At 30.8% G+C, this 20,842-nt stretch overlaps 3 protein-coding genes across 3 annotated transcripts in view; all 3 read left to right on the forward strand.

Moving 5' to 3' along the window:
* The first annotated feature begins 2,415 nt into the window (after positions 1 to 2,415).
* On the forward strand, positions 2,416 to 4,466 carry LOC102605820 (protein NUCLEAR FUSION DEFECTIVE 4-like). The gene has a single exon (XM_006361631.2). It carries the CDS (start codon positions 2,524 to 2,526, stop codon positions 4,309 to 4,311), a length of 1,788 nt encoding a protein of 595 aa, XP_006361693.1. The 5' UTR covers positions 2,416 to 2,523; the 3' UTR covers positions 4,312 to 4,466.
* Positions 4,467 to 7,158: 2,692 nt separating this feature from the next.
* LOC102585444 (protein NUCLEAR FUSION DEFECTIVE 4-like) lies at positions 7,159 to 8,907 on the forward strand. The gene has a single exon (XM_006361655.1). The coding sequence runs from the start codon at positions 7,159 to 7,161 to the stop codon at positions 8,905 to 8,907; it is 1,749 nt and encodes a 582-aa protein (XP_006361717.1).
* A 6,373-nt stretch (positions 8,908 to 15,280) lies between these two features.
* The window catches only part of LOC102606156 (protein RNA-directed DNA methylation 3), a 13,003-nt gene continuing 7,441 nt past the window's right edge, over positions 15,281 to 20,842 (forward strand). Inside the window, exons 1-7 of the mRNA XM_006361632.2 lie at positions 15,281 to 15,584; positions 17,709 to 17,959; positions 18,094 to 18,249; positions 18,408 to 18,566; positions 18,743 to 18,826; positions 20,304 to 20,371; positions 20,451 to 20,798. Of these exons, the coding sequence (XP_006361694.1) occupies positions 15,344 to 15,584; positions 17,709 to 17,959; positions 18,094 to 18,249; positions 18,408 to 18,566; positions 18,743 to 18,826; positions 20,304 to 20,371; positions 20,451 to 20,798 (1,307 nt within the window). The 5' untranslated portion in view covers positions 15,281 to 15,343. The remainder of the gene's footprint in view (positions 15,585 to 17,708; positions 17,960 to 18,093; positions 18,250 to 18,407; positions 18,567 to 18,742; positions 18,827 to 20,303; positions 20,372 to 20,450; positions 20,799 to 20,842) is intronic.

Genomic DNA, 20,842 nt, shown 5'->3' on the forward strand with positions numbered 1-20,842 from the left:
AAGATACAAAAAATTGCACTGATTCTTGAAGTTAATCTATCGTAAAAATACTATAAATCATGATAATTGACAACATAAAATATGTTTTGAAAAAAAATACAAAAAATTCCACTGATTCTTGAAGTGAATCTATCGTAAAAATACTATAAATCATGATAATTGACAACATAAAATATGTTTTGAAAAAAAATACAAAAAATTCCACTGATTCTTGAAGTGAATCTATCGTAAAAATACTATAAATCATGATAATTGACAACATAAAATATGTTTTGAAAAAAAATACAAAAAATTCCACTGATTCTTGAAGTGAATCTATCGTAAAAATACTATAAATCATGATAATTGACAACATAAAATATTTCAAAAATGTTGTATGTGGGTAGTCTTATTATGCCTTAAATAGCGTCAAAGAAAGTACAGGTTTGTGATAAAAAAACTTATTCCTTTATCCACGCAAACAATCGCTTCAAAAACTCGGTTATTAGCTCCAAAATATACCATTTATATTATTGGTCCCGTGCATGGCACGGACAACATCATCTAGTATTAAGACAAACATAAGAGATCGATAATATAAAATACAAAAAAAGTGATAACGTCTTTTATCAAATTGTAATTATGAGTTGTTTTGTACTTTGTATCACTTCATCCAAGTTGTCTAAAATTGGAATTTAGCTACCGACTAAGGCTTGATTAATTTTATTATTATTTTTCTCTTTTTATTTTGTATTTGATATTTATACTGAAGTTGATTAAATTCGAATTCATACTAACAAATAAAGCGCTTCCTAATAATTATTTGATCCCATACTTTATATTTATCATTTTTTTGTTCATTTGTAGACACTGTACCAAAAATAAATTTTAGCGATAATTAATTAATGACAATAGCTTAATTGCTGCTAAATATATATATTTTTAGAAGCAATACTGGTGACAAATACATTTTAATACTCTAAAACCTATAACAACATTGAATCTAATATCAATTAACTAATTCAGTAAAGTTATAACTCTATTTGTTAAATGCATATTTATCGCCACTAAAAATTATTTTTGTTATAGCTGAAAAACACATTGCGTACAAATGAGGTACTAATTATTTAGTCGTTTTCTTCACCCTTTTTAGAGGTTAGTTTTCGACGTTTAAATTAAATGATAAAACATATCAAGTTGATTGACCCTTAGATATTTTTTATTGTTTTGTTTTTGCCACATGTTCGATCAATAATGGACATTATATAATAAAATGTTGTATATATCAGCTAAAATTAAATTCTATTAATAAATTCTTATTTTTCCAACTTTCTTTTAAGAATATAAATGAGGAAAATGAAAGGCAAATTAATCAGAAAACAATTTATTTTGTCATATTAAATTCAAGATTTATAATAATGACTCGAACTACAAGTTGCACTTGTAGGGTATATATAGTATTCATTGGTCGATGAGTATAATTAATTACCCCACAATATTAAATGTCCCGTATTTCATGACTCATCCAAATAAATATATATATAAAATGAGATCTTGTGCCAACTTATAATTTGAACAGCAAAAAATAACGATACCAAAAAAGCACAAGTTAGTTATTATGTTGATCTTCCATGTATAAAAAAGATCCTATAATATTTTGTAATTCTTATCCAAATAAGAATATACTAAAGAAAAATGAAATATCGTCCTAATTTACGATAAACGTAAAAAATAACAGTATAAAAAGTTATTTATTGTGTTGATCTTCCATATAAAAAAAAGATCCTATAGTATAGCTAAAACATATTTTGTAATACTCAATTCAAATAAAAATATAGTATTAGAAAATAAAATATCGTGCTAATTTACAATTTGAACAATAAAAGATAACGATTTTGTAATACTCATTCAAATAAAAATATTCTATTAGAAAATGAAATCTCGTGCTAATTCACAATTTGAACAATTAAAGATAACGATTTTATAATACTCATTGAAATAAAAATATACTATTAGAAAATGAAATCTCGTGCTAATTTACAATGAACGATAAAAATAACTATATAAAAATTTAGTTATTGTGTTGATCTTCCCTATATAAAAAAGATCCTATAATACAGCTAAAATTATATTTGTATTGAATTACAAAATCAAATATCTCCTATAAAATATGATTGCTTCAATTATTTTTTCAGACCAATCAATTTGGAAGATTTTTTCTAAAATATATCTTTCTTTGTCCACCCTCCTTTCCAAGAAACTTGCTCAAGTCAACTATAAAGTCTATATTTTAGACTACCCCCACCCCCACCTTAATAGGGTAGTGTTGGATTTTTTTTTAGGTGGGGTGGGGGTGGGGGTGGGGGTGCATAACTAGGGTAGGTGTTAGTATGAGGTCTATATAAACATGCACATTACATGTATACAACTACAAATGTGTGGCCAAATTTTAAGCATTTATAAATAGCTTCCTAACAACTTTTTCTTCACTTAAATCATCAATTCGATCGATCATCGATCATATCATAGTAATAATCCATCAACATGACGACCAACCTACCTATCCGAGTCCTCGTGAGCCGATGGTTCATGGTGTTTGGAACCATGTTGATCCTATCAGCCGCGGGTGCCACCTACATGTTCGGTCTATATTCTAGTGACATAAAATCTTCCCTAGGATATGACCAAACTACCCTCAATCTACTAAGTTTTTTCAAAGATTTAGGGTCAAATGTTGGTATTTTATCAGGTCTAATCAATGAAATTTCACCACCATGGGTTGTTCTTTCAATTGGGGCTATATTAAATTTTTTTGGTTATTTTATGATATGGATGGCCGTGACCAAAAAAATGTCAACAAAAGTTTGGTTAATGTGTTTATATATTTGTATTGGTGGAAATTCACAATCTTTTGCTAATACTGGTGCACTTGTTACATGTGTTAAAAATTTTCCAGAGTCACGTGGTGCTGTTCTTGGATTACTCAAAGGTTTTGTTGGTTTAAGTGGTGCAATTTTAACACAAATTTTTCATGCCCTTTATGGTAATGATTCTAAGTCTTTAATTTTACTTATTGGTTGGTTACCAGCTGTTATTTCTTTTGTTTTTTTACGTACAATTAGGATTATACAAGTTGTTAGAATCGCACATGAACTTAAAGTGTTCTATAAGTTTTTGTACATGTCACTTGTTCTGGCTGGATATCTCATGGTGATTATCATACTTCAAAAGAAATTCGATTTCACCAGAGTAGAGTATGGTTTGAGCGCTGCTCTTGTAATATTCTTGCTTTTCTTACCACTTGGTTTGGTTATAAAGGAGGAAATCAATTCATGGAATGCGAAGAAACTCGCCTTGGATAGTATTTCCAAGGTTAAAGTTGTAACTGAAAATCCTAAAAGTGAGGCTCCTCAATTACCACCACCACCACCATCATCAGCAGTTGTGACCACTGATCAAGGTTTGGATGGTATTGTTCAAGAAAAGTCAAAAAGTAGTGTTGTTGACTTAAAAGATCAAGAGGTTTCAGTTTCTTGTTGGAAGACAGTTTTTCAACCGCCAGCCCGGGGTGAAGACTTTACTATACTCCAAGCTCTATTCAGTCTAGACATGTTGATACTATTTGTTGCTACAATTTGTGGAGTTGGTGGGACATTAACAGCTATAGACAATTTAGGACAAATTGGGACATCACTAGGGTACCCTAAAAAAAGTATTAGTACATTTGTGTCCTTAGTAAGTATATGGAATTATTTAGGAAGAGTAGTGGCTGGTTTCTTATCAGAATATTTTTTGAAAAAATACAAATTTCCAAGACCTTTAGCCCTAACCATAACACTAGTAGTCTCTTGCATAGGCCACATTTTAATTGCATTTAATGTGCCTAGTGGACTATACATTGCATCCATAATTATTGGATTTTGTTTTGGGGCACAATGGCCATTACTTTTTGCAATAATTTCTGAACTTTTTGGACTAAAATACTACTCAACATTATATAATTTTGGGTCAGTAGCAAGTCCAATTGGTTCATATGTGCTTAATGTAAGAGTGGCTGGTTATTTATATGATAGAGAGGCAGAAAAACAATTGAAGGTATTGGGAAGGACAAGAGGGGATGGTGAAGATTTGAATTGTGATGGAGTTGAGTGTTTTAAATTAGCTTTTATTATTATAACATTAGTTACTATTTTTGGTGCTTTTGTTTCAATTATTTTAGTGATTAGGACTAGGAAGTTTTATAAGAGTGATATTTATAAGAAATTTAGAGAAGAAGCTAAGAATGATGAGATGGAAATGACATTGGCACAAAATGGTACTAGTAAGGGGTAGATTAGGAATGAATTGTAAGAAGACAAAAATGTTGAATAGAAGAAAAAGAAATTAAAGATTTTTAGATAGTTTTTGGTATCTTTTTGTAATATAGTACATGTATGAACTATATTTTTGATATTTTCTCTCACATGTACTTTCCTTTACTTAATTTTGTGTATGTTATATTGTTATGGAGTCTCACATTCAAACATGTTTCAATAATATCATTGTCATTATTACAGACATACGGAGTTAGTTTAAGTTAAAAACTATTTCAAACAACATATATCCTTTACCTTTTTTTTCAAAGAAAAAAGAAAGGTTGACAATTCAGATTATGAAGATATTATTAGCGAGCGAAATAAAGAAAAATAAAGTAAATTTTTTGTAAGTAAGGGCGAATTAAAAAGAAAAGACGGTATATATATATAAATTAAATGAAAGTGAAGTGCAAGCTAACCCCTTTATTTTATTGCCAATTTTATTTAGTAACGAAGTATAAATAATGATTTATTATTTACGAGCTATTATTTCATGAGATCAGTGATAAATATCGTAACTAGTTATAATCCTTAATAATTGGAGTATTATAGTTTGACTTGTTGAAATTTGTGTGGAAAGGATTGCTGTTTTGTTTGACCAAAATATGTGGTGTTGAAATATTCGAAAACAGTAGTAAGTGGTCATTTTTTTAAAGCAATTATTTGTTTGATCTAGTAATTAATAATTTAATTTTAAAAAAAATTGAGAATCCAATAATAATGGAGATCAAGTGTGCCCCATATATAATAATATATTGATCTTTACATGAAGCACACATTAAAATTGTGTCTATTACTAAAGAAATACAGTGAGACAGATGAAAAGATCTCAATTTCAAGCTCTGAAAGCTTGGATTGTATGATAAAGAAATCAAATTCAACCAAATTGAGAAATTCGCCCTTCGTTCTATCTTTTTTTTTATGTTATGAAAGGCAAGTCTATCTCAATTTCAAGCTCTGAAAACTTGAATTGTATGACAAAAGAAATCAAATTCAATGTATTGTATTGATATATCAATTTTGATATTTCACCATTTATTTTTGGAGGCTCTCACTTTCAATAGCTGACAAGTATAATTAATTATGAGTACGTAGCATTTAGGCATGCCAACTTTCAGGTGCAATAAATGTGACTCATAAATAACTAATCTACTAGGTGATGAATATTCTGTTTTTCGTCCTAATCAGAAGTTTTAAATTTAGTTTTTTTTTAAAATAAATTTTTCAATACAACCCTTCTAAGTAATTGTTTTCGAAGTAGCCCTAATTCAAATTTTTCTTATCCGTCTTTATTAAGGGAGCGGGGGCAAGTAGGAAGTTTCTTTTTTAGGAACGAGGTCCCCTCCCTTCAAGAGGATCACCAATAACTTTTCATTTCATTAGGTACCACTATAACTTAATTAAAGACAATAATATAATTGTCGTTATTATTTATTTCGTGACATGTGGGAATTTATAACTATCACTTCATATATAAATACTGCTAAAGATTTTAGTGATTTTGAATGCAATGATATTAACACTCTATATATAAATGCCGCTTAAAATTTTAGCGACTCTGACTATAATGATATTAACTCAATTATCGTTAAATATTTTTGCGATAATAAATATTAATCTCTATTACCACTTAATGTCTTTTTTGTTATAGTGTAGCCTTATTCCATCTATTTGATCTTTAAAAAAAACAGTAGAACTTCTTGTACCGTTAAAATTATGGATTCATATTTAATATTTATTAAATTTTATATAAAATATTTAATTATATTATGTATCAAAAATTATAGATTTAGATGAATCCTGGGCACATCCGCCCCTGATTTGTTTATCTTCATTCTTTGTTGTAGACAAATGAATTTTTTATCATTTAATCATGATTAAGCGATATATTTTTAATTTATGACTATATATATATAATATTTTATCACTTGTAAGATAATTATCAATAAAAAATTTATGATAAGCATCACATATAATTTTTTAAAAATAAATTAAATATATTAAACTCATAAATTTTAAATTCTTATGGCACACTTCTTATTCTTTCATGGTAGTAAATTTGTTGAATATTAAATTTCCTAATTTAAAGGATACTGGTCCAAAACTATAGCAATCCCTAATTTTTAGAGGAAAAAGGAAATATACTCCATGAATAATTAGTCCTTCTAAGCAATTTGTGCATGTGTACGACACTATTCATAGAAAAAATATTTATTTACCCCCGTTAATTAAATACCAAATCAAGTAATTTAATTTACTAATTAAGAAATAAAATAAAAAGATATATTATTTAACCATATTAAAATATTTATATACATATACTTCATGAATATGTAAATACTTATCGACAAAGTATAATATATCAGACCTTATTCCTATCTTTATGAGATTTTGTAGGTAATCGACTGTTAATTTTAATAGACTTAAATTAATAATTAATATAATTTAACGTAAAATCAACAAATTAATAAAATTATGATTATTTTACGTAAATATCCAATAACACTTCATGTCAAACATGAATAATTGATATCTTTTCCAAATCAAATAATATCTTATTTATACCAAAGACTCCATAAACTCAAAAACTATATCAACTTTAACCTTTTATCCAATAATAGAATTAACATAAATATATAATGACTCTTTAATTATTTCCCTCTTCTAACCAAATTACACTACATAACGCTTATAAGTATTTTATCCTTAATAGAACTAACAAGTAACATCCTATATACACAAAATTCCCATAAATAAAACCTCTATATAACTCAAATCACCATAGTTTAAACACTTCAAAAAATCAAAAAAATTTATCAAAAATATGGCTCATGATTTTAAATTATGCAATTTTACTTTGCAATTTCTTCGTGGACGATGGTTCATGATGTTTGCTTCATACTTAATCATGGCTGGTGCAGGTGCAACATATTTATTTGGTGTTTATTCGAAAACTATAAAATCGACGCTTGGATATGACCAAACTACCCTCAATCTTCTTAGTACATTCAAAGATTTGGGTGCTAATGTTGGTGTCCTTTCTGGTCTTTTAGCCGAGGTAACGCCTACTTGGTTCGTTCTTTTAATTGGATCACTAATGAATATTAGTGGATATTTATTAATATGGCTAGCCGTGACCAAAAAAATTGCAACACCTAAAATATGGCATATGTGTGTGTACATATGTATTGGTGCAAATTCACAAAATTTTGCTAATACTGGTTCACTTGTTACATGTGTTAAAAATTTCCCACATAGTAGAGGGATGATGTTGGGATTAATGAAGGGTTTTGTAGGGTTAAGTGGTGCAATATTTACACAACTTTATTTGGCTATTTATGGTAATGATTCGAAGTCGTTGATACTTTTAATTGCTTGGCTACCTGCACTCTTATCGATGATTTTCATATTTAGTATTAGGGAGAAGAAATTTTCTAGACATCCTAATGAGGTGAAAGTATTTAATGTGACTCTAGTAATATCAATTGTATTGGCTTTGTTATTGATGGGGATGACAATTGCACAAAAGTACATTGATTTCTCACACATTGGTTATGTTGCATGTGCCACTATAGTTTGTGTGGTGTTATTTTGTCCATTTTTTGTTGCAATAAGGGAGGAGTATACAAGTTGGAAGTTGAAAAAGAAAGAATTGGAAAGTGTACCTTCTAGGGTTATTGTTGAAGAACCTCCTTTGCCGGAATCTAAGGCGCCGATGTTGGAAATCGAGTTGCCGGAATATTCTTCCATGGTGAAACTACAAGAGAAGAAGGAAGTTGGATGTTTTAGAGACATATTCAAGAAGCCAAAAAGGGGTGAGGATTATACCATATTACAAGCCTTATTGAGTATAGACATGTTGATTTTATTTGTGGCAACTTTTTGTGGACTAGGGTGTAGTTTAACATCAATAGACAATTTGGGACAAATTGGTGAGTCCTTGGGGTATCCACAACATACCATTAGCACATTTGTGTCCCTAATGAGCATATGGAACTATTTTGGTAGGGTTTGCTCAGGGTTCATCTCAGAAAAACTTCTCTTAAAGTGGAAAGTCCCTCGTACACTAATGATGACCTTAGCTCTCATCTTGCCCGCTATAGGCGATCTCATCATTGCATTCCCATTCTCCGGTTCAGTCTACGTGGCATCATTACTTATAGGCTTCTCTTTTGGTGTCCAATTGACTCTTCTTTTCATCATAATATCAGAGTTGTTCGGACTGAAGTATTACTCAACGTTGTTCAATTGTGGACAATTGGCTAGTCCACTTGGATCATACATATTGAATGTGCAAGTTGTGGGGAGACTATATGATAATGAAGCATTGAAGCAACTAGAAAATAAAGGATTGACAAGATTAATGGTGAAAGAATTGACTTGCATTGGTAAACAATGTTACAGAAATTCTTTTATCATATTAGCTTGTGTTAATTTATTTGGAGCTCTTGTTTCTTTGATTTTGGTTAAGAGAACTATGGAGTATTACAAGAGTGATATTTATAAAAGGTTTAGAGATCAAATGGAAGCAAATGAAAAGGAGATGAAGATGATTTCTACTGCTGAAAAATAAGTATATATTGTGAATTCAAAAAATGAGTTATAGTTTGGAAATTATTCCAAAAAAAAAAAAACTAGTTTTTTTTCTCAACTTAATTTTTAGTTTTATTTTGTTTGATTTCATATGGTAAAACTATATGTGAAATATTTATTGGTGCATATTTTATTGACCCATTGGAATTTACCTTCTCCTAGTGCAACTCTTTCTCTTTCTTATATTGTATTTTATAATTAATTATTAATCTTGATAATCGTTCATATAACTACTTAATTAGATTACAATAATTGTGTGGTTCAAACATTATATATATTTTCAGAAATTTATTTAGTAGGAATTATTAGCTTAGAATCATGAACTCATAAGCTTCAAATTTTTGTTTCGCTTTTACAATCAAATGTATAATCTCTATATATATTATGTGTATATCCATATATAATCAATATATAAATTATGTATACCAACTATGAAAAAGTAAGCGGTGAATCTGATTGGCAAATTTGTGTAAAGATGAAAAGTTTCAAAAGAAAATGGAGTAGGTCGAAAATAATCTTTTTGATAAAGTGTTATTGGGTTATTTTCTTTTTCTGGAAATACCTCAAAATAGCTTCTGTCAATATATTACTTAATTTTGAAGAGTCCAAATTATTTGGATTTTCTTCATACGTATACTTTCTTTTTCTTTTCCTTTTTAACTTTAAACTATCACTACCAATGTTTTAATCTTGATTTCAATAATTTGTGAAGTTTTTATCAATCGTTTCATTAATAGAGACTGTTGAAATTTCTCATGGTATTCGATATTACACTGTAAACATTAATTTATACACATTTAAAGTTTATATCAAATCAATGAATACACGATATATATAATGTGTATACATATATTATTCACTTAATTTGATTAATTTGTAATATGTATCTCATTTAATTTCTGACTACATATTTAGCGTAAACATTCAATGTGAATGAGTAGTAATCATTCAATCCAAATAGCTATTATATCGAAAATTCATGATTTGAAATTTAACTCCAATTTACTTCACGTTTAAGTTTTTGAACTCTTCTAAAACTTGTAACATGTTGTGGACAATAACTCATTGGACTAGTATGGGCTACAACAACAGCCCAACACCAACGGCAATGTTCATGATAAAATCTTGTGCAAAATTTTAGGAATAGCAAGCATAAAAATCATATTAGTGGTCTATAGCTACAATGTTGTTATTTGCGCTCCATAGCAAACATAGTTTGTTATGGAGTATCTGATTTGTAAAATTGCAGGCAGACATCTTGTTTGTATAAAAGCACAGCATTGTATATGTCTATCAGTTAGATAATCGTATATATGTAACTACTATGTATATGTATCAATGATTATGCTTGTACATTTGCATAAAATTTAAATTTGTATACCATTGAATCGAATTAAAGTATTTGTATACCAAATCTCTCTCGTTTTAGACAACACAAATTATACATTGTGTTGTATAAAGCGAGAAAGAAAGAAAGGCAAAAGAGAACTGGGCAGGGAAAGATCTGTATTTGTATAATTATAAGTGTATAGGACGAAAAGATATGTATTTGTATTTGTATATACAATTCTCTCTCGTTTTATACAAACACAAACACATTTTATACATTTGTGTTTGTATAAAGTTAGACAGGCGAGCGAGATTTCAGCGTGGCGAGTGAGATTCTCTAAATGGCAAAGTGTTTGCTATGAATTAGAATTAAATGAAACTGTTGCTATGACATTTATTTTGAATTAATAGTTTAATGCAAAATTTTCCCTAAAATCTTTAACGTCTTTCTTTTCAAAACGCTTAGGAAAAACGAGTTGTCAATATAGATAATTTTGGTAGCATTCTAAAATGTGGGTCAATTTTAATGGAATTGATGTTTCAATTATATTTGTTCATAATTATTATCTTTTAATTACATTATCTGAAAAATAACTATTTATGAATTGTACTCATGTATGTATTATTTAAAGTCTAGTCAATTTTCAGAAAGTATTTAAATTATAGCCTAAAGAGGTCAATTTGATACAAAACCTTTTGTTGCTCTTTTCTTCCTTGGTGAAATGGTGAATGGTGATGTGCTTAAGAACTAGCAATGTGACAAACAATTCTATTTGTCTCCCTTTTTTATGTACAACATATATAAGCTTAGCCTACTAGCAATTATAGATGAAGAAAGTTAAAAAAAAAAAATGCAAAGAAAAACGAACTTTAGTTTGGGAAAAAGTATATTTGAATTTCGTAAGATATGAATAGTGATTGATATGAAATAATTTATCCTCGGAAATTTCAGTTTAGATTTGTAAATTTTCAATATCAAAGTTTTGATTTAGAAGTTTCGAACTTCAATTTTTCGTCTAAAATGAAATTTTCAAATACTTAACTTCAGTTATCAAGTTATCAGATCTAAAGTTTGACAATTTTAATTGAATTTTGATTTTGACTTAGATAATTTCAACTAGATTTTGATCTAACTTCGACAATTTTAACCAAGGATGGCAATGAGGCGGTGCGGGGTGGATTGAGCTTAACCCACAAAATTTTTAATCTGCCCCGCCCATATAACAACTTTTTTCATCTTCAATCCCCACCCGCCCTGCATAATTTTTTAAATATTTTTTTCTAGTTAAATTTGATATTAAAAATAAAATTCATAAAAATAGTTCTTTTTTCATTAAGTTGTATTAGTTTAATAGGATAGTGACTTCAAATTTTATTTTTTAGAGGTCAATTGGGAAACATGTAAGAAATTGCATTATTTTTTATTGAACCATTTTAATTTACTATCTTGAATATTTTAGTAGCTTTAAAAGAGATTATCTTAATAAATAATATTCTATCACTCTTATAACATATAAAAAAGTTAAGTTTGAACCCACATAAAGTCACATATACCCACAATTGCCCCGCCTTGCATTAGTTTTAAAAAATCCACCTCAATCCGCTCCGCATCTCACCCGCCCCACACAACCTTAAATCAGCCCTGCCTCACATAGCCTTAAATCCACTCCGCCCCGCATCCGTCCTGCCCCATTGTCATCCCTAATTTTAACTTTAGACATGAAGGGATGAACTTGAAAGTTCATGCCTATAATTTTAAACTCCAATCCCGTATATTTAATGTTGATTCTAAAAATGGCTAAATTTTAAATAACTTATACTCCCTCCGTCCCATTTTATGTGGCACCATTTCCTTTTTGGTCAGTCCCAAAAAGAATGTCACATTTTCTAATATGATAAGTATTTAAAGGTACAATTCCTCTTTTACCCTTGTTGGTCCCACTTAATCTTAAAATAATACTTCAATACATTTATGAGGAGAGAGAAAAGTGAGTGTACTTTTTAAGGGCAATTTGGTAAACATTTCAAAGTCTTCATTTATTTCTTAAACTCCGTGCCCGGTCAAATGTTGCCACATAAAATGGGACGGAGGGAGTAGTAACTTTTAACTTCTTAAAATAATGATCCTACTATTTATCCATTGCCCCTTTTTCATACCCAATTATTTAGTGTTGTTTATTTAATTCTTGGGAATAAGGGTAAAGTGCATGTATAGCCTATTTCAAAACTCTTGTTTAAACCATAGTCAAATAATTTAGGAAAAATTACATTGATAAGTAAATATATATTAGTTAATTAGCTAACATAGTTATAGTTTGAAATAATTATGGCTCGCAACTCAATTTTTGTAATTATGTGCGCCTCTCGCCTCTCTCCCCGCTTATACATATACAAAAACAAATTATACATATACATATACAATTATATGACAGATATAAATATGCAATCGCCTCTCTCCATTCTCTCCACTCTCTCCCTATCTCGCTCGCCTCTCTCCTTCCTCTCCCAATATCGCTCGCCAGATATACAAATATATATGTATATCAGTTACATATATACAATTATCTGGCAAATATACATATACAATTCGACATATATACATATACAACTCACTTCTCTCCACTCTCTCGCTCATCTCTCTCCGCCCTCTAACATGTAGCTACAAATCGTAATTAGCAAACTATAACTATAGTCATTATAATTAAAATTATTTTAATGATTGTTTGTGAAAGTTCCCCTAATTTATTATTTCTTTTGCAAGTTTAGTTGCTTTAAATTAGAAACTTGTGTCTGAAATTTGGCTTGCCAAATCAAAATTCAAATAATTTGGTAATAAGTTAATAATGAGATTACAATATCAATCTCTATATATATATATATAATAAAGCTATATAAAAAAAAGTGATGTGACACCTCTCAATGGCCAAGGATCTATTTATCTTTTTTTCTCCTTTATTTAGCCATTTTTATAATCATTCTTCACTTATAAATTTATAAAATATTAATAAATTAAATGACACTAAATTCTACAAAAAAAATTGTTTACATTAAATTGTTTGCACATTGATTTACAAATTGTGGCTGTTGCACTACTTCTATCCGTTGGTGTCATTGCATGCCTTATTCTCATTTATAGAGTGTCTTTTACATACAATATTTAGCGTTTAGGTTACATTTCTCTCATAATTGTGCAGTAATTGCTTTGGCACGTTAACTCTCATTTAGAGAGTCATAATTGTGCAGCAATTGTTTTTGCATTATTAGGACTATAATCTTATTCTGGATTACTTAGTTATTAGTTTACTTATGATGATTATCAATGTTTTATGTTGTTTTGCTATGTGAAAAACAGATTTTTATTGAAAAGTAATATAATGGAGCTAAGAAGGTAATGCTTTGTTGGTTGTGTATATTTTTTTCTTAGGATCAAGATTTACATTTTATTTTAATTTTTTTGTATCACACACGTTAAATTAGATGTTAACTTACTTATGACGATTATCAATGATTTATGTTGTTGATATTACATATATTATTAGGAAGCGAATGTTTATTGAGAAGTGACATGGAGCTATGGAGGTAATGTTTGTTGATTTAATATGTTTTCGTCCATTAGTAGTTACAACTCTTCACATAAATATGCATAATGCATTTGGGTGAGAATTCAAAGGTTTAAATTTTTAAATGTAAATTGAGTTATAATTTTTGAAATCAAGAGAATGTGAGCCCCAATATTTTTTAGAAATGCTAGACAATATTCCTCCACTATATATATTGAAGAGAATAAGATAAATTTTGTTGCATGTGATGAAAGAAAATTGTCACTTAAGTGTGAAAGTTCAAGTTGGAAACAATATCTAAAATTTCTGATAATTTCTTTGTAGTGACTTTTACAAGGCTTTTTTTTATTTTTATAATAGTCTTTATTAGCATTTAAAACATTAAATATGCTTAAATAAAGACATAGAATCATGATTTTTAATTTATCAAACGTTTTTCTATATTTAGGTATTAAAAAAAATTATGTATCTAATATGATATTTTATGACCGCGCGAAGCGCGGCCTATTTCACCAGTATTAAATAATGATGAGGTTATTTAATGGATAGATTTTTACGATTCATTGAACTAAAAATGAATGTATAAATAATAAGAACTACACATTTGAATTAAACAGAACAAAATTAGAATAAACTTTTATTTTTGAATGCTAATAATATTATTCCATAAAAACTTTAGATAAAGAGAAAAAAATATTTTTCTTATTCTTATCTCATACTTACTAATCTCTATATTATTATCCCACATGCAATACAATATAATATGTATTTTTTAGATATAGATTAATTTCAAATTAAAAATCTTAAGCTAAGTTTGCTGAAATGCAAATACAATAAATTCTTGTCGTTCTTTCTCAAATTCAACGCATAATAAGAACTTAGTGCATCGGGCCGTTATTCAATAATTTTTTATAGTTCGGTCCTTTTTCAAATTCAATCCATAACAATAACTTAATATTGAATTGTGCATTAGAGACGGTATTTTGTAAATACGTAATTATCAAGTTTTTGTTGTTTTTTCAACAATTTCTGATCTTCTCTTAACTTAAGAATTAAGTAAAAACAATGAAATTGAGCTACATATGGTAGAAAACCGTGTGAATCATCAATACAATATTTGATTCACACGGTCCGCATGGGTTGTCACACAATAAATCTTTGCAGATCGATTCTTTTTCAAATCTGCTCTATGACAAAACTTAGTGCATCGAGCTGTCATACAATAAACCTTTACAATTTGATTGTTTTTCAAATCCACCGCATATAACAAAAACCTAATACATCGAGCTGTCAGACAACAAATCCTTGGCGTCCGATCCCTTTTCAAATCCGTTACAAACAAGAAATTAGTATATCGGACTGTCATTTTTTTTATCGCCAAATATAAAATAAAAATAATTCATAATTTATCAAAAAAATAACCCCTAATATAAAAGTGTTTTGGGAAAATATTAGACGTGTCATTTCAGTGATTTCATCGTTTCACCTTCTTTCTCACACTCTCTCTGTGATGCTGTAGAAGCAAAAATGGGGAGAAAATCGGTCTTACAAAAGGGTAAGGAAAAAGTCACCGACGGCAAAGCCTCGTCGTCGGCCGGAAAACGAAAGCGTAACTCCAGCGACGATTTCGATGACGATAAAACCGGTGGCCGGAAAAGAAAAGATCGCAGTGTTCTTCAGTTCGTCGACGACGTTGCTTACGAGGTCGATGACGACGACGACGATGACTCTGATTTTGATTTCAGTGACTCTGATTTCTTCGACGAAGGTATACGTTACAGCTGACACTCAACTCCTTTTCAGATTTTGAATGTCTAGCTGAAATGACTGAGAAATTAGGGATTTTCAGTAAATCGGTTGGTTTAAAGCTATACTGGTCTGCATTGCTGTAGATTTTTTTGACTATTTGTTTGCATGTTTGTGGTTAGATAAAGGTTTTAAGAGTCGAGGATTTTGAAGGATTAGCTGTAAAATATTGTTTGAAGGTATATGAGACGGCATAGCAGTGACCTAGTTCCTTTTTGCTTTGTTCTGTATATTCGCGTATTGGATAATTCAGACAACTATCAGAGAAATTAGGGATTTTTGGTAAATCTGTTTGTGTAACCGGTCTGCATTGTCATAGATTTTTTTGACTGCTCATTTGCATGTTTGAGGTTTAAATAAAGGTTTTAAGACTTTAAGCTTTTGAAGGATTACCTGTAAAAAGTTGTTTGTAAGTATACGAGATAGCATAGCAGTGACCTTGTTCCTCTTTGATTTGTTCTATGTAACCGCGTTTTGGATAACTCAAAAAACTGATGAGAAATTAGGGATTTTGGTGAATCTATTTATGTAGTAGGCTTCGTATGCATGTTTACACACTTGTGGTTTTCTTATGCATGTTTGAGGTAAGACAAAGGTTTTAGGATTTGAGCATTTTGAAGGATTAGCTGTAAAAAGTTGTTTGAAGGTATACGAGACAGCATATCAGTAACCTAATTCCTTTTTTGCTTTGTTCTGTATGTTCGTGTTTTGGATAATTCAGAAAAATGACTGAGAAATTAGGGATTTTGGCGAATCTGTTTGTGTAATAGGCTATGCTAGTATGTGTTTTCACGTACTTGTGTTTTTTTTGCATGTTTGAGGTTCTTATGAACTTTTTGAGAACTTAGGCTTTTAAAGCTAAAATTTGCTGTTGAAAAATTATTCTGAAATTGCACCCATTGGTGTAATATTTTTGTTCGTTCTTTGTTTGGTTTCACCAATTAACTTAGCATGGAGGTCTTGTTTAAAATTTATGATTTTGTTGCCTTATAGCAAATGAACAAAGAGAAAAGGAATACATGTAGGTTTCATTATGCGATCTTGGAAGTTATTTGTTTGAACGGGTTTCACTTTTCTGTAGTAAACTTGGGTTCTAAAAGCCGATGTTAAGCAAAACCACAGTCTTGTACTGATTCTGGTTTTTTTCCTTTTTAATTTGTATTTTTGATTGTAAATCATTTTATGTTTCTCAGTGACTGTTGTTTAGACAGTACCCTACATAGTACGTACAAGGAAAAAATTATATTTGACAAATCTATTTATATTTTACATTCCTTGAAGATGCACGGTCCAGGGCGTGGTTGATTTTCTGTTTTCTTTTGATTGACATCTTTTGTGTGTATTATTTATATAAAAGGGAAACAGGAGCGTATTTTAAGCAACAGCTCCCCAATACCATAATTCTCTTTGCCTAGAACAATTAATATATTATTCTTTCTTATATTAAGCTTCATACTTGTAAGCAGCTCATATTCATTGCTGCTAGCTTGATTTATCCCAATCTTCTCTGTACAGGTGCTTGTTGTTTATTACCTCTCTGATTATCCATTTTCAAATTGTACGCTGGTCAATGCTGCCTCTCGATTTTTACTTTTTATTTTTATTTTTTATTATCTCTATAGATTCAACTCTTACTGATCAACAACAACAACGTGTCCGATGTAATCCCACAAGTAGGGTCTGGGGAGAGTAGGATGTATGCAGACCTTACCCCTTCCTTTGTGGATATGGGGGTAGAGAGTCTTGTTTCCAATAGACCCTCTGCTCAAAAGAAGTGTAATCAAAACATGTTAGAATCATGTGCTTCTTGTTCTAACAATAACAGCATTGCCTAAGTTGCAAAAAAGAAGAAGAAGAGAGCTTATAAGCCAACATACCTTCCTTCTAGATTAAACTATAAGCAGTTTAGGCTTAATAAATGCGGCAAGATAAGCACGGCACCTGAGCTTAACATTTTTTTATTTGCACAGGGTGATCAGGGAAGGGGGGAGTGAGTTACTATTATTTTTGGTAGGTACACTGTGCCAGAACTATTTTGAGTTTGTTTATCTTATCAATTTGGTTCTCCCTTTGGTGTAAAAATCAGATTTGCTTGAAGAAGAATTTGGAAGTAATGTTGAAATCAAGAATGAACCTGTGAGAACACCCCAACCCCCAGTGATCAAAGAGGAGGAGATGGATGGAGAAGAGCTAGAGCGGATGTTAAGGGAGCGTTATAAACCAGGTTCTAGTTTTGTTACCTATGCAGAAGATACTGATGAGAGGAAGAGACAGTCTGAGCAGGAGACACTTGTGCCTTCTCTCAAGGATCCAACTATATGGAAAGTTAAATGCACGGTATAGTAATTGACATCGAAGTGAAAAGCCATTCATACATATTTGTCAGATTGTTGTCATTTAGTTCTTTCCTACTGTCATTCTAGTTTTACAGCTTATGTTGCTTTATTTTTTGTATTTGCGTTGTTCAATAGGTTGGAAGAGAGAGGCACTCAGCTTTCTGTCTTATGCAGAAGTATATAGACTTGCTTGCTTTAGGAACAAAGCTGCAGATAATATCCGCTTTTGCACTTGATCATGTGAAGGGATATATTTATATCGAGTCTGACAAACAATGTGACGTTTACGAGGTCCTACTTTTTTTTTTCTTTATCATGACATTCTTAGGTCTTGAACTGGCCTTGATGCTTCTGTGGAAGTCTGATCATTCGTTACTGATATTTTGTTCTTTTTGATAAAGTATTCTTTAATGACATTCTACACTGACTAAACCGAGCTGCTTGTATAGGCATGTAAAGGCCTTTGTAGTATATATTCAACTAGAGTGGCACCTGTTCCACTGAATGAAGTTTCTCATTTGATTGCTGTCCGGAAGAAGTCTAGTGGGATTTCTGAGGGCATGTGGGCACGTGTCAAAAGTGGAATATACAAGGGTGATCTAGCACAGGTACTATTAATTTCATCAGCTGGCTGCTATTTATTCTCTCTTATTGTACATGTAAATGCAATATGACTTATGCTGCTTATTGGCCTCAGTTTACTTGTCTAAGAAGTTATGCAAGTGCAACAATAATGAATCACCTTCTTTTATGTACTTGCTAACTGTTTCATCGTGGTCTGTAGGTTGTGGCAGTGAATGATTCGCGGAAGAAAGTGACAGTGAAGCTGATTCCAAGAGTAGACTTACAAGCCATTGCTGACAAATTTGTAATAATTTATATTCGATTTTCAGAATTATTTTATGTTTTTGTTAATGTTAATAACTCTTTCAATATGATGCATAACATGCTACTTCCCATAACATGCTACTCCCTTCTTCTCTTCACTTCCCCATCCCAAAAAGAAACAGAAGTAAAAGGAAGAGAAAAAACCTGGGGAGGGAGGGACGGTGCTGCCCGTGTTTTCTGGGTAATTGTGCTTTGGTTATTTGACCTCAACTTTCTAAGAAATGCACATCTTCTTGGAGCTGTTAGTGTTGTGCATTCGACTTAATTGGTGGTTCTGATTTGAGTATTTCCTGCACTGCACGATGTAGATACTTCTAATTTTTTTGTATTATATTACGATTTTAGATCAAAGTAATGTACTTCCTCTTCTCTTTGTTTTAATGTTTGCTCCTATGCCCTATTAGTATATATGCTTGATTTTGACTAAGCACTTATAAGTTTTTAGCTAATTATGCACTTAGCAATCCAGATTTACATCTTATTAATCTACTTTCATTTAGCTTAGGCTTATATATATCGTCTGCAGTCCGCTACATAAAAGCTGGTTATCATCCTTGCTGATAAAAAAATGCTGGTTATCATTAATACACCTATAAATTATAATTTGACTAGTCTTCTTAGAATACATTTTTAAGGGCTTTGGATTTCCTCTTTGCAAGAGCTGAACATCTCTTTGATGGAAGTAAGGTATTTCATTAGTCGCATCAAGGAGATGCAAAATTACAGAAGAAGCAGATGTTAGCTTCTGTACAGTGCGTTTCTAAGGACAGGGAGCTAAAGAAAAAAACCTAAAACATATTGGGTTGAGCTAAAGTTAGTAAACTGATAAAAATCTTAAGGTAGGAGCCAAGATTATGTACAGGGGTGAGATTTCTCCAACTAAAGAGGTATAGTATGCTTTTGACTTCAAAAAGTGGGTAAGGGTTGAAATGTCATCAAAACATTGTGATTCCTCTCTTGCCAAAGACACCAAAAGATGCATGCAGGCATATCATGCCCGCAGCTACTGGGTAGTGAAGGACTGGTGATTGAATGGTTTTGAGCTGTGCTGGCACATGTAACATCTATACTAGCTGGAATTTCCTTGTAGAAAGGTTGTCTTGAGTTAGACAGGCTCTTCTGAGAGCTGTCCATGTGAAGGTCTCAAATGAGAGTGCAAAAATGCAGGGAATTATTGGTTGTTATCACTGTTGTTTTCTCTAACTGGGAATTGTTATAAGTACATTTTCATCTGGGTTTATGGTTTTTATTTGACTGGTGGAGATTTTAATTCCTAATTTTAAGTCACGGTTTAAGTTGATCGTAAAACATCTCTATACTTTAGTATTCATAGACTTCTAATATTGTACATTTGTTTCGTTTGAGACTGTTCAAAGTATGTAGCATATTTATGTTTCCATACCTTTTCATTTTTTACTTTCAGCTTACTCAGATAGCTGAGTTTTTAAAATTTATAGGGTGGAGGAGTTGCTGCCAAGAAGGGAGTTATTCCAGCACCAAGACTAATTAGCTCTACAGAGCTCGAGTAATACCATACTCCATTTGTTACTATTCCAATATAATAGGTTGCAAGTATGTGATGTTTTGCCGTAATTTAACTGCAGAGACTTTCGGCCTCTAATCCAGTACCGTAAAGATCGGGATACAAACCTAATGTTTGAAATTCTTGATGGAAAGATGCTGAAGGATGGTTATTTATACAAAAAAGTGGGGACTGATTCATTGAGCTATTGGGGTGTAATGCCTACTGAAGCTGAACTCCTGAAGTTTGAACCTTCTAGTAATGATGAACCCCAGGATGTAGACTGGCTTACCCAGCTTTATGGTGATCGGAAGAAAAAGAGAAATACAAATGATTTTAAGGTTGGTCAGAAAGGAGGTGAGAAAGGGGAGAGTTCTTCAAGCTCTAGTATGGAAAACAATTTTGAAGTAGATGATCTTGTATTTTTTGGGTAGGTTTCGTCTCTTACTGTTCACCAATTTGGAATCCCCCCCC

This window comes from Solanum tuberosum, unplaced genomic scaffold (genome assembly GCF_000226075.1).
Source record: "Solanum tuberosum cultivar DM 1-3 516 R44 unplaced genomic scaffold, SolTub_3.0 scf00365, whole genome shotgun sequence".
NCBI lineage: Eukaryota > Viridiplantae > Streptophyta > Magnoliopsida > Solanales > Solanaceae > Solanum > Solanum tuberosum.